Consider the following 26,959-nt stretch of genomic DNA (forward strand, 5'->3'; position numbering starts at 1 on the left):
CCCCCAGCAAAGGAGCCTACCCCTACCGAGTCCCCCCAGCACAGCCTGGAGAGGGAGGGCCTCAGCCCTGGGAAGCTCAGCCGGCGCAGGGGGGTGGGACCTCCACGTCAAGGTCTGGCTGGGCCGGTGCCCAGGCCGGGGCAGGTGGCACTGAGGCGTGAAGGTGCCCAGGCATCCGTCCCTTTTCTCAGACAGACTTCCTTGACTCAGCCTGTCTTCGACACACACACACACACACACACACACACACACACACACGCCGCCGGAGGGCTGGAGGGGCGGGGGGAGCCACGAGGAGGAGCCAATCACCCTGCACCGGAGCCTTCAGGGCCGGTTCCCTCGGCGGCGTGTGAGCGAGTGTGTGCGCATCAGCGGGGATTTCTGTGATAGAGGCAGCCAGGTTCCAGAGAGGGAGAGCAGAGGAGGGGGAAGAACGAGAGGGGAGGAGAAAATTGGGGGTGGGAGAGACAGACGGAGAGAACAGCAGTGGGAGAGAGGGAAGAGAAGCGCCGCCAGGAGAGAGGGGGAGAGGGCGGGAGGGAGAGAGCCGGCGGAGGGGAGAGAAGAAAGGGAGAGCGAGCAGGGAGAGCGCAGGACGCGAGAGCCCGGGGAGCCGGCGGGGCGCGCGCGGAGAGGGATGGGGTGAGGGCCGGGGGGGCGCCTGCCGGCCAGCTCGGGGCGCGGGCGCGGAGGTGGGGGGAGGGCATGGGGGCGGGGGCCGGGGGGACGCGGGGCGGGGGCGGCGCCGCGGGGCCGAGCGGCGGCGGGGGCGCCATGGCGGCGCCGGGTTGCGGGCCCTGAGCGCCGCGGCGGCGGGGCGCGCACCATGAACTCGTGGGACGCGGGCCTGGCGGGGCTGCTGGTGGGCACGATGGGCGTCTCGCTGCTGGCCAACGCGCTGGTGCTGCTCTGCCTCCTGCACAGCGCCGACATCCGGCGCCAGGCGCCCGCGCTCTTCACCCTGAACCTCACGTGCGGCAACCTGCTGTGCACCGTGCTCAACATGCCGCTCACGCTGGCCGGCGTCGTGGCGCAGCGGCAGCCGGCCGGCGACCGCCTGTGCCGCCTGGCCGCCTTCCTCGACACCTTCCTGGCCACCAACTCCATGCTCAGCATGGCCGCGCTCAGCATCGACCGCTGGGTGGCCGTGGTCTTCCCCCTGAGCTACCGCGCCAAGATGCGCCTCCGCGACGCCGCGCTCATGGTGGCCTACACGTGGCTGCACGCGCTCGCCTTCCCCGCCGCCGCGCTCGCCCTGTCCTGGCTCGGCTTCCACCAGCTGTACGCGTCGTGCACGCTGTGCAGCCGGCGGCCGGACGAGCGCCTGCGCTTCGCCGTCTTCACGGGCGCCTTCCACGCGCTCAGCTTCCTGCTGTCCTTCGTCGTGCTCTGCTGCACGTACCTCAAGGTGCTCAAGGTGGCTCGCTTCCACTGCAAGCGCATCGACGTGATCACCATGCAGACGCTCGTGCTGCTCGTGGACATCCACCCCAGGTGAGGGGGGGGGCGCGGGGAGGGCCCTGGGGAGGGCCGCGGGGGACTCGGTTCCGGGAGGGCTCGTGGCAGGAGGAAGGGGGGGGGGGTCCCTGGGTTTCCCACCCCCCCACCCCCCACGCCCCAGCGTGCGACCTCGGGCAGGCCCCCTTGCCACGGTGCCTCCCTTCTTTCTTCGAAAACCTGAGGTGGGGGGAGGGCCCAATGCTGCCAGTCTTGAGACAGGTGCCTAGAACGTCCACAAAGCAGGGCCACCAAAAGCAGGGGTGACACAGTGTGTGCAGTTTTTGAAGCATCGGGGTAGAAAGCACAGAGTCAGCACTTCGTCGGGCTTCGGAGAGTCCTGCGTGTCTTTGTCGTTTTCACTTTAGAAAGCCTGCGGAGAGGGCAGTGATCTCTATTCACTGCTTGAATAGGTTCTAATCAGGCCCCGAGAGTGTGGCCTAGTCGCTTGAGGAGCCCCTCTAGAGCTCTTCCAGCAAGGAAGTGCTGCTCTTCTGGGTCTTTCCTCTCTCTGGGGTCGGGGGCGGCCGCTGTCTCCAGATCCCCTGTTGTGTGAGTCCTCAGGCTGCACCTTCCTCTGTGGGACCTTAAAGGAGCATCTGAGGGGCTCTAAGGGGACTGGAGGGGGGATCTTGCTCTTCCCGGACAGCACTGTCCCGTGTCTCCCAGACTTGGAGCCCGGAGGTCCCTGCAGAGGGAGAGCGTCACCCACGAGGCTCCTGGGACAAAACCTGTCCACACTGCCTCCACCGTCACGTGCCGCTGTCTCAGAAAGGCAGATCAGGGTGGGTGGCTCAGGTGCGGCTACGCCCTGGGAGCTCCTGCCATCCTTGGGAGCATCTCAGGGAGGGAAGGGGGAGACTCTCAGCTGAGGTGTCCTGAGCTCACCTTGGTTTTTATTATGAGAGTAGGAAACCAAGGAAGGAAACGGCTGGTGGTGTCTCTGATTTCTCTGCTGTTTTAGATCCCATCGTCCCAGGGAAGGACGGGCGCCCCCTCTGTCGCCCGGGTCCTAAGTAAGGGGGCTGTGGCTTCCAGATGGTGCAGAAAGTGAGGTAGACAGAGAGCTCCTAAGGGGGAGGGTTGCTGGGGGCAGTGAGGGAGCTCCGTCCTCAGGGTGTGAATGCCCCTCCCCATCCAAGGGGAAGCAGGATCGTGACTGAGAGGGGTCAGACTGGAGGTGTCAGTTTGAGCGAGGGTTCCTTCAGTGTGAGTTGTTTCTGCCCGTTGAGCCATAGAAAGAAAAGTCCTTAAACTTCACTGTGTCCGCACATACACAGGCATGCGTGTATGTATTCGTTGCTTCCCCCCCCAACCCCCCAGAATGGCCCTTCCGCATTACATGCCGGGCCAAAGCTTCTAGCCACAGAATCTTCCTTATGGAATCATTCACAGTATGTACATGTGAATGACCAATAGCACAGACACCAGGGCATATGAACCCATGTGTGCAAATGTGTGAGCTTCACTTGCCCAATCGCATGTGGTCATGTGTAAACCGCGTGTCGAGCAGACAGGGCACCACATGTGCACATGTCCCAGGGGACATACATGCACACTAACCTGGGCTGACTCACTGCCTGTGTCTATTCATGGTTCAGTGTCGCTTAAGGAAATATTCTGCAGCCATAATTGCAGAGCTGTTCCCGTTCTGACCTCCTGGGGTGTGAGGACCTTGCTTTGGAAGGTGCATCTGTAGGGGACGCCTGGGTGACTCAGTCGGTGAAGCGTCTGACTCTTGATTTGGGCTCAGGTCATGATCTCAGGGTCTGTGGGATCGAGCCCTGTGTCGGGCTCTGCATGGAGCCTGCTTGGGATTCTCTCTCCCTCTCTCTCTGCCCTTCCCCATGTCTCTAAATAAATAAAGAAATAAATAAATCTTAATAAATAAAACTTAATTAAAAAAAACAACAACAGGTGCATCCTTAAGACTTGACCAGGGCTGTTTTAGATGCTGTAGGCAATGTTGTTGAATACTATAGATTCCCATAGCAGGGTCCCTAACCATGAGTCTAAGTAGAGGAGGGTTTGAGTCAGGAGAGGAATCTGTCCTTATTCAGACCAGTACAAATCCCATCCCTCCTGTCCCTCCATGTTCCAGAACAGGAGGGGCTGTGGCTCCTTTTTAGCCCATGTAGGATATAGGGCCATCTCCACTCTCGCAAACATTGCAGATCTGTCACTGACTCCAGGCTGCTGCTCTGCTCGCCTCCAGTCCCCTATGCTCTCTCTGATCCCCTCGAGGGGAACCTTGAACTCTTCTAAGCTCCAGGATGCTTTCAGAAGCTCCTACTTCTGATGCCATGGGGCCTGCAGGGCCTGCATTAATCCGTACTGGGGAAAGGAAGGGCTTCTGGGACAGGAATTGCCTTTGGCCAGTTCAGACAGGCCCCACTGGCTGAGGGCTGGCAAGAGGTTATGGCAGAGTGGGCAGATATGATGGCACTGTCCCTTCAATGAACCCAATCTGCCTTCTGTCCCCAGGTCCCCAGAGCAAGAGGGTAGGTAATGGGCCACAGAGGAGGGCAACAGCCTCCTGACAGCTGATCCACAGCCTTCTTTCTTGGCATCTCCAAACTCTTCCTCGCCACAAATGAGAAACTGTGCAGCTAGTGTGGTCTGATGGAGAAGACTGCATCTAGAACCTCCAGGTCCTAGGCGCAAAGCCTCCAGAAATATCAGCCAAGCCTCCTGGGCTGGTTTCGTGCTGACAGCCAGGACACCTGGGGATCAGCAGAACCCGGGTTTCCTTATCTGGACGGCCAGGGCGGCAGGTGGAGGCTCCACTCGCTGGAGGTTTTACTTAACAGCCACCACACTAATGGCCTCCTGGGACTTAATTAGAAGGGACCCATTTTCAATTCCCTGAGGCCCGGGTGACATTTGTCAGGAAGCTCCCCAGTGGTGCCTGTTCTTCCCACGGAGTGTTTAACGTAGCAGCAAGTGGCGGTCTGGACTCCTTTGTTTCGATACCGTCAAAAGGTCGGGGACCCTCTGTCTTAAATTAAATCTGTCCCAAGAGACATTTCCCACTCCTGTCTTTCTACCGTGGTGTCTCAAGTTGTGACATTCATAAAGCAATTAGGAATTCCTAATATTTATTACCTACCTGGTCCTCTGATTGCTCAGACTGTGTGGTTCTGTTCTCCCAGACCATAGCTCTGGACTAGTTGTAGCCGGTCCTGTCCCCCGTGCTGCCAGAGACTTGGGCTGTCCTCTGACGTGGGACATAGGTAGGGGCTGGGGCACCGAGGCTGGATCCCTGCATCTCCCAATGCAGCTGAGGGCTGCCACTTGGCTGGCACAGGTCAGTGATTTCACAGAGCAGAATGTTGGTGAAGCATACTTATCCTCGTGGTCAGGGTCGGCCAACGGTCGGTTAAGTGCCAACCCTGGAGGGCGTTGGAGTTGTGGCATAGACTTGCAAGGGCCTGTAGAGATAACCCCCACTGTGCCCTTGATTTTACAGGTGAGGAAATTGGGAGACCCAGGGAAGGAAGGTAGGGCACTTCCTAATTGAACAGATCTAGAACGTGGCTCAAGTCCGAACTTGTGCCCAGTTCTGCCCCTGAGATTTATGGGTGGGACAAAAGTGCCCATAGAGGCTCACAAACCATCTATATAAATATTTAGAAGTTCTAAATTAAGCTTACAAACTGTTAAATGAAATATGTTCTATCCTCCTACCTTGACAAGTGTACATTTATAACACTTTGCAAGCCTGGGTTCAAATTTAGAATTCTCGAGCTCCTTGGAGTTCAGCCTCGTACATGGCGGGGAGAGCTGGACGGGCTCCGAGCACACAGCCCCTGCCTCTCCTCCCACCCCTACCCAGTACCGCAGGGAGCCCCCACTCCTCAGGCCCTGAGCCGGGCACGCATCTGGCATCGTCCACCCTTGTGAGGATGAATGGGCCCGGGGAGGAATGCCGGCACACATTCTGGACGCAGGATCAGGGCATCTGGGCAGGGAGTTCTGTGTTCCAGGTACGTGGGGTCCAGGTTCCAGGTACTTGGTCTAGAATGGATGCTGTGGGCTCTGGGTGGGCACATGAAGTCTTCATTTCATGAGAGGGGCGTCGTCCCTTCAATGTCCAGGACCCAGGACAGGGCCCCTTCGTGTGAGGTCTGAGGACACGACTTTTCGCACTAGTGTGCTGACCCCAGCCTCAAGGTCTGCTCCACCGTGGCTCAGCCTGTCCCCTTGCCTTTCGTTTTATTCTAAAAGCCCAGAAAACAAATCTGGACCACCCCGGGAGTACTCGGAGCGTGTGCTCAGGACCGACTCCAGTCATCCGGGGAGCACCGAAGGCCCAGACCATCGTGCTGGGCATGGAGGTATCTGGTACTGGAAGATTTCGGCCGTGACTTCCTCATTTACTCACTTTTCAGACATTACCTGGCTTCTCCACTCCCTTTGCTGTTTATTGAAGCCTCCTGGGAAGCAGCTCTCCGGCTCCACATGTCACAATGCCGGAGAGCCCATCTCTCTGTCACAAGGAAGCCCTGTGTCCTGTCGCGGCCCTCAGGAACCCCCACACTGATGTACATGCTCGGACTCTGGGTGAATGCTCCTGGCCAGGGGAATCTGGGACCCCTCAGAATCTGGAGATTCTGCCCACGAGTCTGAGGACTCCAGCCACTACCCCCGTGCCCAGGAATATCCGGAGAAGGCGTTAGTGTGGCGAGACACAGCTTGCTTCTTGCTCTGTGATCCGGTGGGGGTGCAGTGGGATCTGGGGGAGACGCCCCAGGTCTTAGAGTCAGGAGCGCTGGAATGAGTCCCCATTATTTCTGTCCCAAACTCGCTGTGGGATCCTGGGCAGGGCATAAACCCTTCTGGCCCTCAGTGTCCTCATCTGCAAATAAATAAAACAATAGCTCACAGGGCTATGAGAGTTCAGGGAACTCAGGTTTGCAAAGCTATGGTGGGGAAAAAAATGAGAGCGAGAGCGGAATGATTTTATGATGTTGTTCTGGGCGAGCTGCTCTCCTACTGCGCTTAACAGTAATGATAAGCAAGAGGGTTGCCCTGCTGCCCTGCCCTCCTTCTCCTGCCATCCCCCGTCCTTCCCCAGAAATCGGGGGAGCTCCGAGCAGGGAGGATGGGTCCGTCCCCTTGCAGGGGCTCAGGGAAGCAGCCGTGTGGTTCCTGGCCAGGAGCGCCAGACTGGGCGTCAGCAACCAGGTTCTAGTTCTGTCGGCACCTCACTCTCTCATCAGGGTCAAGTCCCTGTCTTCTCTGAGCCTCACTTTCCCCATCCGTGAGCTGGGTTGGGTGGATGCGGGGATTTTCCGTACCGCGCGTGACTGTGTGACCGTGGAGTCTAGCCAGTCTGTCTCAGAGCAGAGACATGACCCGGCCCGCGTGGATGCTCACCGGAAGCCAACATCCAGCACAGACACCTACAGCCCGCCAGGTGCTGATGGCCAGGTGCCATTAGGACAGCAGCCACCGGGTTCCTGGAGGCCACAGAGGGTCACCCAGGCAGCATAAGAGTCAGGATCAGCTCACAGCCCCTCTGGCAAGCTTCCGGGCGCACCTGTTTCTGTCTGTCTCTCCCTCAAACAGGGCAGAAAGAAAACTTTTGTAGTGGGAGGGAGCCCTGTGATTTTGGAGTTCAAGGTAGTACTAGAACATGGTAATTGTTCAGTAAACGTGTTGAATACATACTCATCATGGTTAGCCCTTACTGAGTGCTTACTCTGAGTCAGGCACCGCCCTGGATACTTTGTGGGTGTTCACCTCGAGAGGAGCCTGTGAGATGGGTACTGTTATAACCAGCATTTTAGAGATGAGGCAGCTGATGAACAGAGAGGCTGTGTGACTTGCCTACAGCCACACAGCAATGGAAGGGTGAAGCCTGGATCTGAACCCAGAAGTCTGGCCCGGGTGCCACATGCTTAGTACTTCACTATTAGTGATGGCCTTAACATCCATCGATGAGCCGTGCTTTGTCCTTTAATAGGCTCAAGACTTTTAAGGCTCCCTTAAAAGAATCTGTTTTAGAGACAGGTTTCTAGCATCTCTTTTGAGGAAGTCACTTAAAAAAATAATGGAGACTCACTTTTCCTAAGAGGTGTGAGGAAATGTACACGTGTACGTACCTAACATATACTCACTGGGTGCTTTCTGGGTGTGAGATGTCGAGCTTTGAACTGGGGGCACCCACGGAAGTAACATGTCTGCAGAGTGCTTGCTGTTTAATTCTCCCTGCTGCCAAAGCTTTGCAGGAACAGATAAAAATTTTCCCCGTAGATTTTTACAGTGAACGGGAGTGACATTGATCATTCTAGCCTGTACAGTGTCCATTTTATTCCTCTGGGTCACTGCAATGCGTCCGTTTGTCCTTCTGAAGGCCTCCAAAGCTTTTGCCAACATCTGCTTTTAAGTGTTCCTCATGGGGTTAAGGCAGGATTATCTGGTGCAGCAGGGAGAGAGGGGAGACCGTCGGGGTCCTCAGCCCTGCAGCAGCGACCTCGTTTCCTCCGGGGGAGTACTGGAGGAAGCTCCTCACTCCTCCAGAGCTTGGTAGCTGGTGAGTCATTTCTGTCCCTGATCAATGGTGGCTCTGCTTACAGCTATTATGAGATTCCCCTTGGATAAATGAGGAACCAGGTTCAGAGAGATTGAGTGACTTCCCCAAGGCCACACAGCAGTGAGGGCGGAGCTGGGACTAGGACATCCAACCCACAGCTCTTTCATTCACTGGGGTTATTCCAAAGCATCTGCGAAATGGACAGCATCGTCAGGGCCACAGATGGGAGGAGGGCCCAGCCCCGGTGCCACCCTCATTTATATGAACTTGGCGCTCGTTTTTTAGGGGATGCCCAGAATGCTCTGCTTCTCTCGTGGGGTGAGTATACCATGATGGCTCAGGACATCCGGCTCAGGTCTCAAATCTCCAACGGTTCTCGAGTCAATTACGTGAACGTTTGGAGGGCAATACCTTAATATTGAAACAACCAGGCCTGTGTTATGGAGACTGGGCCAAACACATTGTGCCCTAGGGCGACCCTTGTCCCGGTTTGCCGAGTACTGACCGGGCTCTCCTAGGATGCAGGGCTTTGGGTGTTAGAATCAGGACATCCCAGACGGACCAAGATGAGTCGGTTACCTCACTGCACCCAGGCCTTCTGGGTAGGGACCTATGCTTTCTCTCCACACCCACCCATATCACACACATGTCACAGGAGCCAGAGGACATTGGTAGGAGAATCTGCAGAGACCCATGTATAAATGGAAAGCGAGGCGATTAAGACTGACTGTTGCTCTGTGGCCTCAGGCAAAGTCCCCCCAGTCTTCCTGCCCCATGAGCTGTATTCTTCAGATTTTTCTGGATGCCTCCCTAGGGGTATGTGATGACCCGAACTACTTGGGAGGTGACACTCAAGGCTCCAGAGCCAGATGGCCTGAGCTCAGATCCTGCCATCCCCTAGGACGACCGACTGTCCTGGTTTGTCCTAGGTGGTGTTGGGCGGGGTGGGGGGGGGGATTCCTCAGACATGGCACTTTCCGTCTTAAAACTGGGACAGTCCAGGGGCACCCGGGTGGCTCAGTCGGTTGAGCATCTGACTCCGGATTTCGGCTCAGGTCATAATCCTGGGGTCGTGGGATCGAGCCCTGTGTCGGGCTCTGTGCTGAGTGTGGAGCCTGCTTGGGATTCTCTCTCCCTCTGCCCCTCCCCCACACCCGTGCCCATGATTGCGCACTCTCTCTCTCTCTCTCTCTCTCTCTCTCTCTCTCTCTCTCCAATTAATCAATCAATCCATTTAAAAAACTGGGACAGTCCCGATTACCCAGGACAAGCTGGTCACCCTACCACCACTACTCACCAGCTGTGTGATGTTGAGCAAGTTACTTATCTTCTCTGTGCCTCATTTCCTTATCCGAAAAGAAGGCTACCATTGTACCAGTCCTCCGTTTCTAGAGACATTGTGAGCATCAAACACACTCAAGCACCTGAGCCTCCATCACAGTGTCTGCAAAGGGCACGAATTAAAGACGCAAGGAACGTGGGTTGTTACTAACGTTGGTTGTTAGAAATGAGTAACGTGACTTAAGAGTAATCATTTTTCAGCCAGTGTGAAACCTGTACCTACCGAGCCAAACTCCAGTTCCCAGCTCCACATTCTGAGCCGAGGGGAAACAATCCTGCAAGAATTTCAAGCGCCTTCAATCCAGTCTAATGTGGAATTGCCCACCTGTGATCAGAAACAGGGCGAAGAAGGGTTTTGATTCCGTGTTAAAATGATAGTCCTGGCGGGGGGCAGGGGAGGGTGCCCCGGCGTTAATGCTGCTGGGAACTTGGCTCGTGCACCTTCTCTCCGCACCTTGCTTTCCTTGAACACACTTGGCCTCGTTGTGGAGCCAGGTCACTGCTGCACGGGCCTGGATCTGCTAGGTTATCTCCACTTCCTGGGCAACTCTGTCCACGGTCTTCCTCCTTGCTCATTTTCGGAGTGATGTGATTTATTTCAAAAAGAAACGGTAGGAACACATGCCCACGTGGAATGCCAGGGGATGGGGCGTGGGAAAGCCCGTGGCTGGCCTTGCCTTTCTGGCTCTCTGACGGTGGTAATGGACAGCTCGCTGTTGCTCATGAATTACCCCGTGGCTGCAGGAAAGGGGTTACGCAAACCACTTCTCTCAGCTGGCGTGAGATGTCAGTTCCCGAAAGGTCCTAGTGCAAGTAGAGTCAGGACCAGGGTGTGGTTGGAAGCATAGACAGCAGGCTCCTGATTCCATCCTCAAGGCCGTGTCCCTCGCTGGGACAGTCTCTTGGCTTCACTGAAGGAATCAAGTGACTTCTCCTTCAGTGACCCCAGAACGTAGTGTCTGTGGCTCCAGGCAAGGCTGAGGCTCTTGATGGAAGACGCAGGGCTGAAGACATGGAGGAAAGGAAGCCCCATGCCACACTGCGTGCCCAGAGTCCAGCCCCCCCTGGGTCGAAAGGACCAGCTTTGAGAAACATGGACGAGGGTTCAAGTCACGTCTCCACTTACCAGCTGAGCAAATCGTTGGGCTTCTCTGAGTTCCTGCTCTTCCTTGTAAAACAGGGCAGGTAAAACACATCTGGAAGGATCTATGTTGGTAAAGACAAGAGTTAGAGATCTTAATGGGGCGCCTGGGAGGCTCGGTCAGTTAAGCATCTGACTTCGGCTCAGGTCACGATCTCTCGGCTTGTGGGTTGGGGCCTCGCGTCGGGCTCTGTGCTGACAGCTCGGAGCCTGGAGCCTGCTTCGGGTTCTGTGTCTCCCTCTCTCTTTGCCCCTCCCCCAGTTGCTCTCCCTCTCTCTCTCTCTCTCTCTCTCTCAAAAATAAATAAACATTAAAACATTTAAAAAAAAGAATTAGGGATATAACTTAGAGAATACGGACTCCGGTGCTGGCGTATTGCAGGTGATCGGTGACATTTCATGAGGAATAAGGATGAGTTTATTTGCACGTGGGCACTGTGCTAATTGCTTTCTGTGCTTTCTGCGTTGAACGCCTTCACGCATCTGTGTGCTTTTTTGCATTCAAGTCTCAAAAGAGCCCTTGGTGGCATTCTATTCTATTACCGTGCACATTTTACAGACGATGACGCTGAAGGCTTCGCAAGGTCACGCCCGTGTCCAGGGTCACGCGCCTGGGGCCAGGACTTGACCTCGGGTCTGTCTGGCTCCTGTCTGAGTCCCTGCACGCGGCGCCCGGCCTGTGTTCGCTAACGGCAAGCCCTCTCGCCCCCTCTCCGCGCAGTGTGCGGGAACGCTGCCTGGAGGAGCAGAAGAGGCGACGGCAGCGCGCCACCAAGAAGATCAGCACCTTCATAGGGACCTTCCTCGTGTGCTTTGCGCCCTACGTGATTACCAGGTGAGCCTGACCTGCGGGCCTCTCGCTTTGGAGGGCAAAGCAGGAGCCGCGCGACCTGGAGCAGGCACCCGCCTCTCTCGGACTCGCGTTTCCAGAGAGCGTGTTGGGGGCGACACACGGGACGGGTTTGGTGAAAAGGAGGGCGCGCGCTTTGCCTCTTCAGCCTCCAGTTGGGGATGGTGACTCAGAACCGAAGGGGATGGTGAAAGAGTCTCCCCCTGATTCCCAGCTCATTCATCATCTAACCCTTTGGCCTCGGCTCCGGCCCCAAGAGGCAGGAAAGGAGAGGAGAGGACAGGGGAGGGGAGGGGAGGGGAGGGGAGAATGGAAGGAGGAAAACGCCCTGCCCCGGTTGGGTTCCCGCTGCCCACTGAGCACAGTGCGGCCCAGCCCCCAGGCATCCTCAGCCTGGACACCCTGGTCAACAGCAGGGGCCACATGCCGTCTGCTCTGCCACACCGGGGGTGTCCTGCTTCTGGTACGGGTGTCGTGAGCTGGTGACCTTCTCTCCCATTCACCGACCCCCCCACTGCTGCCGGGGCGCGACACGCTGGCCTCAGGGCTGTGTGTACCAAAAGCCAGCCTGCTCTAGCTGCAGAATTTCCTTCCCGTGGTCTGGCCAGGGGGAGGAAAAAAAAAAAAAGTATCATCCAATCAATTTTGCACACTGGAGGGGGAAAAAAAAAGCCCCATGACTCTGTATCCGAAATGGCTTAACTATTTGAGAAGTTGACAATAAAAAAAGGGATTTTGATGTTTGAGTAGGAAGCGGATGTTGAGCCTGGGAAGTAGGATCTGTGCAGGTGTGTATGTGGGTGTATGTGTGTGTGTGTGTGTGTGTGTGTGTGTGTGAGAGAGAGAGAGAGAGAGAGATTGTAAGAGAACACAGCCTAGCATCCCGGCATCCCCAGCTGGCAGGGACCTGGAAGGGACTCCCGGCCTCACTGGCTCCCAGAGTGGACTTGCCCACAATAGCCAGGTCTCCCCATTTCTCCCGTCCATACTTCTACTGAGCTGATATCTGGTTCCCTGTGGTGCTGTCCTCTTTCTTTGGCCCAGGGGAGCATCTGTCCCCTCCTCTTAGGGGTCCTGCCGCCCCCCCCCACCCCGACCACGGCAGCCCCCACCCTGTCTTCTCTTGGAGCGTCTTTCACTGTCTTTTCACAGATGCTTCCTCTGGGCGAAATCTCACTTTGAAAGAAGGACCTAGGACCGTCTGCAGGTCTCTGGATAGGTCTGATCTAGGCAGAGCAGAGCCATCAATTCTTCCTTCTAGAACCGTCCACTAGACCGCAAGACTACTGACATCTTGTGTGGAACTCCCTTTGTGGGGAGGCCGCTCTGTGCATCGTAGGGTGTTAAGGGCACCATGTCCCCTACTCACCCACTACTTCCCTCCTGCTCCCCAGTTTTAACAACTAGAAATGTCTTCAGACGTGGCCCCGGGGATCAGCCTCCACCCTGGTGGAGAACCTTTGGTCTAGGCACTCCACATCCAGCCAGGACGCCAGAGCTTGTGTAGATCAGGTTTTCCAGGGGACACGAAACCCAGGCTGTAACAGAGGTGAGAAGGTTTCTGTTGCTGTCCAAGGGCGGGGCCACAGCACGGTTCCCAGCATGGGCTCTGGAACGTGCCCACTGGGTTCAAACCATAGCTCCACTCCTTCCTGCTGTGTGACCTTGGGCCAGTGATATCGCCTCTCTTTGCCTCCAGTCCCATCCAAGTGAGCAGTGCCTGCCTCTTAGGGTTGTTTTGAGGACTGATGGGATTTGAGCGTGGGCAGCACAGACCTGGCATGGTTGGTTGGCACTCCCTCCCTCGTCCTTGGAGCCCCCCCCCCCACCGCCCACCCCCGGGCCGACCTGGGACTGGCTGGTGCGTGCAGTGAGGGGATCAAATCGAGGCACCGGGAGGAGAGGGCAGGCAGGCGCCCCTCCTCTTAGATCCCACAGGAAAGGGGACCTGTGGGCTAATGGCGGGAACTTGAACCCTCAGAGGAGAATAGGTAATGTGGCTCCAACTTTAAACTATTGGCTTTTTCTCTGGCTTAATCTCATTTCCCAACAAAATTTTCCTTTTTTCTGATTATAGCTCGGTTGCTCTAATGGTGCCCAGAAAATAACGTTTCAGTAAAATTGATGGTAGATTCGCAATGCAATATGCTCCCTCCAAATGGATTTGATGCATTTGGGATTTTTAAAAATATTCACAGAACCGTTCATCCTTGATGGGGATGAATGGCAACGTACTAAGGAGAAAAAGCTATGCTGAGAAAACCTCACAAATACAAAATATGGCTCTGGTGAAGCTACCCTCAGCCCCACTACCACCATCTACCCAGCTGTTGCCTTTCTTTCTTTTTTGGGGAGGTGGCAAATTTTTAATTTTATTTGTTTGTTGAGTTATAAGTAACATACCGTGCTATGTTAGTTTCACGTGTATAATGATTCAACAATTGTGTACATTACTCAGTACTCATCACGACAAGTGAACTCTTTTTTTTTAAATTTTTTTTTAATGTTTTTATTTATTTTTGAGACAGACAGAGCGTGAGCGGGGAGGGGCAGAGAGAGAGGGAGACACAGAATCTGAAGCAGGGTCCAGGCTCCGAGCTGTCGGCACAGAGCCCGACGCGGGGCTCAAACCCACAGACTGTGAGATCATGACCTGAGCTGAAGTCGGACGCTTCACCGACTGAGCCACCCAGGCGCCCCAGGACAAATGAACTCTTGATGCCCTTTATCTGTTTCATCCGTCCCCCCACCTGCCTTCCCTCTGGCCACCACCACTTTGTTCTCTGTACCTACGAGTCTGGTTTTTTTTGGTCTGTCTCTTTTTCCCTTGGTTTCTCCTTTTGTTTCTTAAATTCCACACATCAGTGACATCGTGTAGTACTTTTCTCTCACTGACTTATTTCACCTAGCACAATGCCCTCTAGATCCATCCACGTTGTTGCTAATGGCGAGATTTCATTCTGTTTTATGCTTCAGTGATATTCCATTGTACGTATATATCGCCTCTTTCTCCATTCGTCCATCGATGGACACTTGGGCTGCTCCCTTATCTTGACTGTTGAACCTATAATGCTGCTATGAACAGGTGTTCATATATCTTTTCCAATTAGTGGTCTCATTTTCTTTGGGTAAATACCCAGTGGTGAGATAACTTGATCAAATGGTACTTGTCTTTTAATATTTTGAGGAACCTCCACAGCGGCTGCACCAGTTCAGTGCACGAGGGTTCCTTTTTCTCCACATCCTCACCAACACTTGTTGTTTCTGGTCATTTTGATTTTAGCCATTCCGACAGGTGTGGGGTGATTCCTCATTGTGGGTTTGATTTGCATTTCCCTGATGATGGGTGATGTTGAGCATTTTCTCACGTGTCTATTGGCCATCCGTGTATCTTCTTTGAAAAAAAAAATGTCAAGTCAGGTCCTCCGCTCGTCTTTTTATTAGGTTAATTGTTCTTTGTGTGTTGAGCTATAGAAGTTCTTTATATACTCTGAATGTTACCCCTTTTCAGATATGCCGTTTCCAGACATCTTCTCCCGTTCCCTAGTTGCCTTGTCATTTTGTTGATGGTTTCCTTTGCCGTGCAGAAGCTTTTTATTTTGGTGTGGCTCCAAGAGCTTAATTTTGCTTTTGTTTCCCTTGCCAGAGGAGACAGATCTAGAAAAGTGTTTCCGTGGCTGATGTCAGAGACATTACTGCCCGTGTTTTCTTTTAGAAATTTTATGGTTTGAGGTCTGACATTTAGGTCTTTAATCCATTTTGAGTTTATTTTGGGGTATGGTGTAAGGAAGCGGTCCGGTTTCATTCTTTTGCACGTGGCTGCCCAACTTTCCCAGGACCGTTCGTTTCAGGCACTATCTTTCCCCCGCTGTCACTACCCTATCCGGCTCCTGTCTTAGCTTTCTTATAGGCACAAAGGAGCCATCCTAAGCAAACCTCATCCAATATGCAAACATACCCTCATTTCATTTTGACACACATTTTTTCCGGCATCTTCTCTGTGCGCAGCGTATAAAAGGCCCTGCAGAGGAGGCATGGGTTGGTGCGGTCCTGCAAGAGATGCCCTCTGAGGGGACATTGACCCTGTAGACATGGCCCTCATACCCAAACAGAACACCATGTCATGTCATCTGATAGGGACAGGGTCCAGTGGCTCTCCTGGAGGGAGCTTCCTGGACCAGGCTTGTGAAGTGGGCTCGGCTATGCAGGAGGGACAATCCAAGCAGAAGGGACAGCATGAGGCAGTTAGAGCCCTGTGTAGGGTCCACCGGTCACAGGTCCTTTTAGAGCACTTGAACGTGGCCTGTCTGAATTGAGATGTACCATAGGTGTAAATGCATATTGAGTTTCGTGGCTTGGCATGAGCATACATACGCTTTTTTGTACTGATTCCATAGTGAAATGGTGATATCTGGGATAAAATATACAGCTAAAATTAATTTTACCTGCGTCTTTTCCCACCTGTGGCTTGCCTTCTCTTCCTATTGAACAGCACTGGTCTGTAGTCAGGGAGGTCTGGGGTATGAGTTGTGTCGATGACCTTCCTCCCAGCACCCTCTTTCCCTTGACCTCTGGCTGCTCTTATCACTCATCCTTCACTGACCAGGAACCCCCTGGGATCTCCATTCCTGATGCCCTGCAAGAGTGCTCAGAACTCCCTGCCTCCCTTCCCTCCACGGTCAATGTCCTTCTCAGTATCAGAGTTTATCTAGGAGCGTATACAGAGTGGCCACATCACTGTCTCCCTCCACCAGGACAGGTGCACTGAGGCAGGGGATCTTGGAGGGCCTGAAGGAGGGGACATATCAGACCCCAGCCAGGGGTGTCAGGGGAGTTTGTGGCTGGCAGATCCTCATGGTTAGTCCCCCTGAAGTTACACCCCTCTTGGAACCACCTACCCCCTCCTCACCCCTCCCCTACATCCCTTCTGTGACTGAGGGGAGAAGAGATTCTGGTGAGATGCATTGTGTTGATGGTCACTGGAGGTCCCAGGCACACCCCAGGGGGATGGACATACGCCAATGTGCTCATCACACGTAGGGAGCTCTCTGGGCTCTAGGCATGTGCCGGGCATGGCCAGGGTCCCATCAGAACTACATTTCCACTGTCAGAAGTCCACACAGCCACACGGGGTGCGGTGGGGTCGGAGTGGGGCAGGATTCACTCTCATGCTCACTCCCAGAGAACCTGCCCCAAAATGTCCCATGTTACTGAGGGTCCGGGATGAGAACCACATGTGGATTGCCTGCAGAACTCAATCGCTGGTAGGGAATACGTCAGATAACCCATGCAGGGAATGAAGCGCAGTCTATCCCCACCAACACTGGCATGGAGATTTGCTAGCGCTTCTGGGGGCGATTGATTCTTCTGTTCTTCGCAAGCTGGTTTCCAAGTGTAGACTCGAGCCCCCGTCTCAGAAGAAGCTGAAGACGGGCCCTGCTCTGGAAATGTAGTTGAGAATTTAACTTCTCGCAGGAAATGATTCCTTATGGAGAACCTAGAGCCATGGGTACTGGAAGTGGAAGGTCCCTTCGTGGGCGTCTCATCCAGGGAGCGTAAGCCGGTGGCACCTTGCAGGCCAGCTGGGACCAAGCGTCGGTGGCCAGCCTGAGCATGTGTTGAGAGGCACCGTGAAGCCGGGCTGGGAGTGGCGGGGGCGCGCAGTGAAGGAAGGTCTCCCCTGCCTGAGGAGGTGAGACACGGGCTGTGCCGTCTTCAGTTCCTAATCTGGCACGGTGGTTTGCCAACTTGGAGATTAGAATCGCCAGGTGTGGCTCCTGGCATTGGTGGTTTCAAAATCTCCTAGAAGATTCCAGTCATGAGTGGTGTTGAGAACCACAGCTCCAGTTCTCTCTCTCTCTCTCTCTCTCTCATTCACACACACACACACACACACACACACACACACATACACTTCACCCAGGAGGAAACCGAGGACAGGGTTGCAGGGGGGCAGTGGCATCGCCTAGAGTCTCACACTGAGTCAGTGGTGGGGCTGGGCTTCCAACCTCAGTGGGCTGTCTACCAGCTCTTCAAGCTCTCAGGAAGGTCCTCCCCTGCTTCTCACTCACGTCTGTGGCTGTGGCAGAGAAGTGCCTGGCGCGCAGACATGGCTCCGTGAGCCCCTGGCCCAGAACCCTCATACCCACCAGGGGTAGATTACCAAGCCTTGTCAATGACTGTGTTGTATAAGGATCCTCCAGACAAACAGACAAGTGGAATAGAAGATAGATAGATAGATAGATAGAGAGATAGATAAATAATATATATAGATAGATAATAGATAGATAATAGATAGGTAGATAGATAATAAATAGATATTAGATGATGGATAGATAGATAATAGATAGATAATAGATAGATAGATAGATAGATAGATAATAGATAATGATAGATAGATAATAGATAAATAATATATATAGATAGATAATAGATAATAGATAGGTAGATAGATAATAAATAGATATTAGATGATGGATAGATAGATAATAGATAGATACTAGATAGATAGATACTAGATAGATAGATAGTAGATAGATAATAGATAGATAGATAATGATAGATAATAGATAAATAATATATATAGATAGATAATAGATAGATAATAGATAGGTAGATAGATAATAGATAATAGATGATAGATAGATAGATAATAGCTAGATAATAGGTAGATAGATAATAGATAGATAATAGATAAATAATATATATAGATAGATAATAGATAGATAATAGGTAGATAGATAATAAATAGATATTAGATGATGGATAGATAGATAGATAGATAATAGATAATAGATAGATAGTAGATAGATAATAGATAGATAGATAATGATAGATAATAGATAAATAATATATATAGATAGATAATAGATAATAGATAGGTAGATAGATAATAGATAATAGATGATAGATAGATAGATAATAGCTAGATAATAGGTAGATAGATAATGATAGATAATAGATAAATAATATATATAGATAGATAATAGATAATAGATAGGTAGATAGATAATAGATAGATAATAGATGATAGATAGATAGATAATAGATAGATGAGAGAGAGAGAGAGAGAGAGAGAGGGACAGAGACAGAGAGAGACAGAGAAAGAAAGAGTCTGAGAAGTCCCACAATCTGCCCTCTGTAAGCCGGAAACTCAGGAAAGCTGGTGTGTGTACATCAGCTTGAATCTGAAGGCCCAGCCAACTGGGAAAGCTGATGGTATAAGTCCTGGTCCAAGGGCTGGACCAGGTCCAAGGGCTGGAGAAGCTGAGCTAAGACATCTCGAGTCAACCAGTGGGGCAGGAGGAAACAAGGGGCGAATTCCTCTTCCCTCTGATGCTGGCTCTATTCAAGTCGTCAACGGAATGGCTGACGACCACCCAGTTGGGGAGGGCAATCTGCTTAGATGTCTCCTGGATTATGCTCTGCCTCCCTCCTGTGCATGGAAATAACAGTCAAAACCACTGAGGCAGTAACTGGCTGACCGTGTGGAATCCAGAGGAAAAGAACCAGCCCCGTGTCTCCTAGAATAATCCTGCTAAGTCCCTGCTCTGTGCCCGGGGCTGTGCCATTCTTCGTGCCTCGATAACCTCCTCATTTCAAGATGAGGCTACTGAGGCTCAGACGGGAACTAGCCTTGCCTGGCAATGGACCCGGCCAGGGTTCCAGCTCAGGTCTGCCTGAAACCAAAGCCTGTGCAGAGCCTCACGCCGCACTGATCTGCTTCTCTTCTGGGAACATGGTGGTTCCCACTCTGCTCCCATAAGGCTGTAGGAAGGCACGCTGTGCCATGACCTGCTCAGAACCATAATGGTGCAGTTTTGGAGACGATTGGGAGCAAGCTGTTCGAGTGTCACTTAAACCCGACGTTGAGCCGCTAGCTGAGACACTAATATTTCCCACCACTGCAGTGACTGTCCCGGTGGCCTGTCTTGCTACTTCCACCCATTCCAGCCTTACAAGTGAGGACACGGGCAAGAGTTCAGGTCAACATCAGGACCCCTGTGGTGAACCCCGGGAGCTGGCAGAATTGGAACACTGGAGAAGAGAGGGGGCTTCTGCTGTGACCTCTGCCACCTTTTTGAGTTGATCAAGACCCGGTGGGCTGGGAGGGGGTCCTTCTCTTTGTCCCCAGTCACATCCGCCTGATAACTTTCTCAGGTAAGAAAGCATCAGTCTTGAGTCAAGAACCATTCGGGTCTTCAAATAGGTTCTCAGGCTTCCCTTCTTGGAGAACAAAAAGTCTTCATAACTGCACCTGTCACCTGTCATTGGACACCTGTAATGCACCTAGGAGGTACCAATGCCTACCTGGTTGCACCTAGTACAGCTCTCCTGCAAGGTAAGCACTAGAATCCTTACCTTACAGAGGCTCAGAGAGGTGAGATGAGTTATCTATGGTCACAAGAGTAGCTACTGGCAGAATCGAGGGTTAAAGGTCAGTGTCGAGCCTATTGGCAATCATTTAGCTTCGCAGCCATGCTACATGTCCAAAGCCTGGGGACCAGGCAACTGGAAATACAGAGATGCCCATTTGCAGGGTGGGTACCCATCTAACTTCCTATGCCCAAGCACCTCGGTGTGAACCCGGCGTAGCACCTACAGCACCCACAGGTGAAGACAGGTAGGCACGTGAGACCTTTCACTAGAAGAAGTGGTGGGTTTGCATGGAGTCACCTCTGGCCTCCCACACGGCTGACAGCAGCTTGGGTAGACCTAGACTAGGACCCAGAGGCCATCAGCTCTGGCAGCTGGAGCCATCAGTAGACTTGGTTGGCACAGTGCTGGCTGTGCAGCAAATACCTTTCAGAAAGACAGGTCCCTGAACTGTACCAACCAAAGAGCCACTGGCACCTGTACCTTGGGGCATGTCGGATGACCGTGGAGAACACTTGGAAATCTCCACCTTCACTCTAAATAGGAGTCACTACCTTCTTTTTTTTTTTAATTTTTTTAACGTTTATTTATTTTTGAGACAGAGAGAGACAGAGCATGAACGGGTGATGGTTAGAGAGAGGGAGACACAGAATCTGAAACAGGCTCCAGGCTCTGAGCTGTCAGCACAGAGCCCGACGCGGGGCTTGAACTCACGGACCGAGAGATCATGACCCGGGCCGAAGTCGGACGCCTAACCGACTGAGCCACCCAAACGCCTCCACTACCTTCTATTACAGACACTGGCTCTTGTGTCCCTCAAAGCCCTGCTAGGTCACATTTGACTTTTTCCAAGTGTTTGAGCAGAGTCTGAAGATCTGCAACAGATTCTCGTCCAAAAGCTCTAATTAAATTTTTCTGAATTAAAATTCACATGTCTAGAAGCATTTGTAAGGCTATTATCTTTGCAGCAACATATGCTTAGAAACAATTATGGTTGTCCCAAATCACCAGAGTGGGGCTTTGAAGCATTAGTGGATCTGACAGCACCATTGTTGTGGCTTTTCAAAGTCATGGAATTATGTAGATGGCAGAGGGGTTTAATATGCAGTTGCTTGTCCAGTGTTAATATTCTTTTAATAAAATGCCTTCCGTTCTCATGTCTCACGAAAATGTAAAGTGTCAGCTTATTACTTACAGGTCTTCGAATCACAAACCAGGTTCTCCAGACCTGAGGCTGGCTTCCCAAAGAATGTTCTGAGGCCCGTGTTGCTTTTGGTGCCCAGTGTGCATGTGTGTGTATACACGTGTGCGTGTGCACACGGCAGTGGGGGCAGGAGAGATGATGGAGGCATGTAAGATAGAAAGAGAGGGTGCCAATTTACCACTTATTTCATTTTTATGTCCAATGATATTTTATTTCTGTTTTTGTTTTTTAATTTTATTTAAATCCAAGTTAGTTAGCATAGAGCATAATAATGGTTTCAGGAATAGGATTTAGTGATTCATCACTTACGTACAACACTCAGTGCTCATCCCAACCAGTGCTCTCCTTAATGCCCATCGCCCATTTAGCCCATCCCCTCAACCAGCTCCCCTCTGGAACCCCCAGCTAGTTCTCTGTATTTAAGAAACTGGTAGAACAGATACGTGAATTCAACAAAGTCTCAGGATATAAAATCAACATACAGAAATCAGTTGCATTTCTATACACCAACAACGAAGCAGCAGAAACAGAAATCAAAGAATAGGTCCCATGTACAATTGCACCAAAACCCATAAAATACCTAAGAATAAACCTAACCAAAGAGGTAAAAGATCTATATGCTTAAAACTGTAGAAAGCTTATGAGAGAAATTGAAGAAGCCACAAAGAAATGGAAAAACATTCCATGCTTATGGACTGGAAGAAAAAATGTCTGTACTACCCAAAGCAATCTAGCAACACCAGCATTCTTCACAGAGCTATAACAAACAATTCTAAAATTTGTATGGAACAGAAAAGACCCCGAATAGCCAAAGCCAAGTTGAAAAAGAAAACCAACGCCAGAGGCGTCACAATTCCGGACTTCAAGCTGCATTGCAAAGCTGTCATCATCAAGACAGTGTGGTACTGGCACAAAAACAGACACTTAGATCAGTGGAACAGAATAGAGAACCCAGAAATGGACCCCCAAATGTATGGTCAGCCAATCTCTGACAAAGCAGGAAAGAATATTCAATGGAATAAAGACGGTCTCTTCAGCAAGTGGTGCTGGGAAAACTGGACAGCGACAGGCAGAGGAATGAACCTGGACCACTTTCTTACACCAGACACAAAATAAGCTCAAAATGGACGAAAGAGCCAATTTACCACGTGAAGTGTGAGAGTTGAAGGTAAAGGTCTTTGACGGTACCCTGGAACGGGGTCCAGGAGGTGGGAGGGGCAGCCTGGCACCCACAGCCCCGGCTTCAAATCCTGGTGTTTCCACGGCCAGGCCATGTGGACTGGTGCATCACTTTGCCATGGCTCCTCCTCTGTACTGTAGGGGAGCACTCTCAGGGGCTTGAGGCAGTGTCTGTGAAGTGGCTATCGAAGCACTGAGCCCTGGGGGACCCAGAAGTGTTGCCGGGCCTACAGCTGCCGGTATTACTGTTCCTATCCTCACCCCAGAACTTGGTTTCTTTGGGGACTCTCATTGTCGAGCAGAATTGAGACATTGGTCTCTCTGGGCGTCCAGAGAATGGAGTTCTGGCAAATGTACCCCCATCCTCCTTCCAGAGGCGGGGACTGGCCCGGATGCTGGGTGGGGCTGGGGCCTGCAGGGGAGGGATGAGAGGGGAGGGCTTCCAGCCCTCGGCTGTGACAGCCAGGACAGAGACCTCCCAGTGACCCAGATCAGAGGGTTTGTTGCCAAGAGAGAAGAGCGTGGCTCCCAGGAAGAATCCCTCACCCCCTGCAACAAATGCAGAACAAAGGGGTGTAGAAGGGGGGGCGGGCACATTGGACCGGTGGAGGCAGGGGATCTGCGGGGATCTGCTCTGCAGCGCCCTGAGTCAGAAAAATACACATCTCTGTGCTGTGCTTCCGAGTTGTGAACGGGCCCACACCCTGTAGCATTTCACACCTCCCACCATCCTGGGACGCCCCCAGGGGCTCACAGAGCAACTCTGACCCGACCTGCCTCAGAGTCGCCTGGAACCCTTGGAAAAGCAGATTCCTGGCCCCCTTCCCCTCTCCTCCCCCTGCCCTGCGGATGAGAGTGTGGGCTCTCACCCCAGGGGATATGCACAAGGAACTGTGTGGGGGGGGCGGGGGGCTCTGGGAGGAGGCCTGGGTGCATTTTGAGCAGAGAAGCATAAATGTCTCCCCCTGCACAGGGCCTGCTGGCAGAGGTCTTTCTGGTTCACATCCCAGACAGTAAGTACGTGGAGAGTCACTTTGGTGCTTAACGGAAGGTCAGGGGCTGGGGGCAGGAGGCTCAGAGAAGAGGCAGTGCCCTCACGGTTCTGTAACCCCGGCATCCACCTTGCTGCACACGGGGCTCTAGGACTGGGGTGGGGGCTCGGTGCCACGTTGTGCTGTTAAAGGCAACAACAACCAGTCCTGCCTAACAGCCTCCTACATGCCCATGGGCTTCCTCAGGCTACCATTCACCGAGTGGCTTAAACGATAGAAATGCCTCGTGTCAGTTCCAGAGGTTAGAAGTTCAAGATCAAGGTGATGGCAGGGTTGGTGCCTTCTGAGGCCAGGGATGAGGGGGAGTGCGTTCCAGGGCTCCCCCCTGGCTTCTGGGGGTCTGCTGTCAGTCTCTGGCGTTCCTTGGCTTAGAGAAGCATCACACAATCTCTGCCATCATCCTCACATGGCCTTCTCGCCCTGTGCATCTGTGTCCAAATTTCCCCCTTTTATAGGGACACCAGGCGCACTGGGTTAGGGGCCTACCTGACTCCAGTCTGACCCCATCTTAACTGATTACATCTGCAACAACCCCATTTCCAAGTAAGGTCACATTCTGAGGTATTGGGGGTTAGGACTTCAACACATGAATTTGGGGGAGGTAATTCAACCCAGGAGGTGATATAACAAAGGGAAACAAAGGACTGCTTTACACGTAAGCCCGATAATCCCTAAACTCAGGGCTCGTGGGTCAGAGCTGTCGGTAGGGGCAGGAGAGGGGAGTTCAGTAATCCACCACGTGGAGTTTTCTTTCACTAAAGAGAGAAGAGGCAGAGCATGGCAGGAACCTTCTAGCACGCAGTGACCTTGCCCACGAGGAGAATATGACTGATCAGAACTGGCAATCTCCCTCTCCTGGAGGGGAGGGCGCTCGGAGGGGGTGAGCGGAGCTAGACTTGGTGTGAGATGGGCTGGGGGATTCCCTCTGTCAAAGGTCAGCTGGAGGGAACCACGTGCTATCCCTGCCCAGATCTAGAATTAGAAAGAAGCCGTTGTGGCAATGTGGAAATCCTTGCCCCTTCTCGGTGCCCTCAAACAAACGGAGACTTGGAATTGTCAGAGCTAGGTCCGAGCAAAGCTAGCCACAGCAGGTGCACAGCGTGGGGCGGGGGGTTCCATGTGCACAGGAAAGGCAGGAAGTGGGTCAGCCAGCCACACCCGAGCACGGAAGGGGCATCCCCACTTCAGGCTGGCCCAGCAGCCACACCAGTGTCCAGGCCTGTGCTGATCCAGAGCATCTCTTTGCCCGGAGGCCCTGACAAGGGCCACACACTGGCTTTTCGGAACAGGAGTCATTGTGTGTACTGTGGACGGGGGCAAGCGACAAGGTTCTGGGGAGCGCGTGACCGTGGAGAAGCGGTCCCGGGGCTGGGAGAGATGCAGAGCTCATCGGGTCCCGTCTGCGGGGCTGGATCTGAATCCCAGCGTGGCCTTTAGTCAGGACTTGGGCAGCAGTAGCGTGGAACCGGGTTTCACTGGCTCTCTGAGCCTTGATTTCCTTGTCTGTAAAATGGGAATAATGATACCTCCTACAGGACACAGGATACAGGATAATTGGAAGAGGACAGATTGTGCACATCAGTTGTTTTGCTCAAAGTAGACACTCAGCTGGCGATGATTATTACTGAACCAGGCAGAGGATTCAGACTTCACATAAAATCTCCGAGAAGCGATTGAAGTACATTTTATCTCTTAATTGTCCAGTGGTGAAATCTTACATTGCCCTGAATAGTTTTAGCCTGTGAAATCTACAAAATAATAATGTTGCCGATCTTGCCGGATGGTTTAATGATACTTGGCTCTTTCAAGAATCCTCTCGGGAGGGCCAGGGATGCAAAGAACTGAATTCAGCGACACATAGAAGAGCAGACATTTTGGAAAGGCCGTGTGGCATTGTGTAGCGACAATGTGTTGGCATTCAGCTACTCCATTGTCATTATTAGGTGTGAATTCTAAATTCAGGGTTTTTGTCCCCTTCAAGTCCTCACTTCCCAAAATAGGTTTCTTAAAGTACAGCTTTCCCAAATGCTAACAGCTCCATTTCCCCATTCGGGCTAACAAGGACATGAGCAGAAACGAGGCCACGTGCCCCCGCGAGGTCAGAGGGCAAGGGTAGCCAATGGCGCCAGAAACAGGAGGCCAAATGGGGGGCTTCAGACGGGCTCGTTAAGGGGCTGTTCAAAAAAGGGGCATTGCACAGGAGGCTCAGATCCCGCCGGCTTTCTCCTCCTTCCCTTCGTGAGCTTGTCCCCACAGCCTCAGCCCGAAGCCAGGAAAAGCACGCAGGTTGGCCGCACAGAGTGACAGCCCAAGCTCAGTCCTTTCTGGAGCCGGGGCCTCACCTGGGCGGCCCGCCACACTGAGAACCACTGCTTCCCGTCATCCTGCAAACCCCCCCCCCGCCCCCACCCTGGAGAATACAGGTGCCAGATCCCAAGGCACAGATGCTGGACCTTCCTCTCTCACAATCTGCTGTGTGACGCTGGGCAACCCCATCTCCTCTCTGGGCCTCAATTTCCTCATTTGACAGTGGACAGAGGGTAACTTATGATCTTCAGTCTGTGGCCTTTTCTACCTTGTGCCAATGCTGCATAATGTCCAAATATGGCCAACGGTGCTGGACACAGTAGAGAAAGGAGAGTAAGGGACTTGATTTGGAGGGGGGGGATTCCATTACACAGAGGAAGGCCTTTATTTCCTCACAGTCTCGCATTGGCACCATTAGATGGAGTTGTTCAATGGGCACTGGGGGACCTACAGAAAAATACCCCTTTGAAACATGGGCTGTGTCTCCTCTTGTCCCCTCCCAAAGAATGAGGGTCACTTTAGGGTACCTGACTGCTGCCGTTGCCAAGGGCCCCCCCCGAATCCCAACCCTAGGAAGAGGCCTTCCCCATCTGTAGATTCTTCCTGATGCAAGATGTACTGGGAGCTGGCAGAATGGTTGCAAAATTATTCGCAGACCTCCCTCCCAGGCCACCTTCTCAGGAGGGCAGAGCTGGACTCGAAGCAGAGAATCAGCCTCTTCTGGTTACAGTGTAGAGATGGTCTTAATTAACTGCCTCGGTTTTCATCTAAAACCTCCGGGCCCAAGGAAGGGAAGCGACTTGCCCAGGGTCACACAGCAGGACAGCAGGAGAGTCGGAGCCTGCGGCCAGGACACTATTAGCCACTAGCCTATTTCTCAGGTAAGCTTATGCTCCAGAGTCAGACAGACCTGGGTTCAAATCCTGCCTTTATAATTTGCTGGCCGTGAGACCTTAGGCAAATTACTTAACCTCCTTGGACATCTATTTCCTCACTCGTAAAACAGAGATAGTCACATCTCCGGGGGCGGGGGGGGGCAGGTGGTCCAAGAAGTCACGTGTGTAAAGTATGCAGTGAGTCCAGTAGCCGGAACAAACTAAGTGCCTGGCGAATGTCCACCGTCCGTTACTGTTACCGTTGTAAATCGCAGTCGCCATCGTTGTTGTTGAGGACGCAGCCCCGGGAAGCTGAGGCTCGCCAGGAGGCTGTGCTCTCAGTAACGGCGTCCCCGTGTCTCCGCAGGCTGGTGGAGCTGTCCTCCTCGGTGCCCATCGGCTCCCACTGGGGGGTGCTGTCCAAGTGCTTGGCCTACAGCAAGGCCGCGTCTGACCCCTTTGTGTACTCCCTGCTGCGACACCAGTACCGCAAAAGCTGCAAAGAGATCCTGAACCGGATCCTCCACCGGCGCTCCCTCCACTCGTCGGGCCTCACCGGCGACTCCCACAGCCAGAACATTCTGCCGGTCTCTGAGTGA

General features: G+C 52.9%; 1 protein-coding gene across 1 annotated transcript; it reads left to right on the forward strand.

Annotated features, from left to right (window-relative positions):
- Positions 1-826: 826 nt before the first annotated feature.
- On the forward strand, positions 827-26,959 carry GPR26 (G protein-coupled receptor 26). Its single transcript, XM_042960911.1, has 3 exons — positions 827-1,494; positions 11,239-11,352; positions 26,728-26,959. Exons 1-3 carry the CDS (start codon positions 827-829, stop codon positions 26,957-26,959), a joined length of 1,014 nt encoding a protein of 337 aa, XP_042816845.1.

The sequence above is a fragment of the Panthera tigris genome, chromosome D2 (genome assembly GCF_018350195.1).
Source record: "Panthera tigris isolate Pti1 chromosome D2, P.tigris_Pti1_mat1.1, whole genome shotgun sequence".
Lineage (NCBI taxonomy): Eukaryota > Metazoa > Chordata > Mammalia > Carnivora > Felidae > Panthera > Panthera tigris.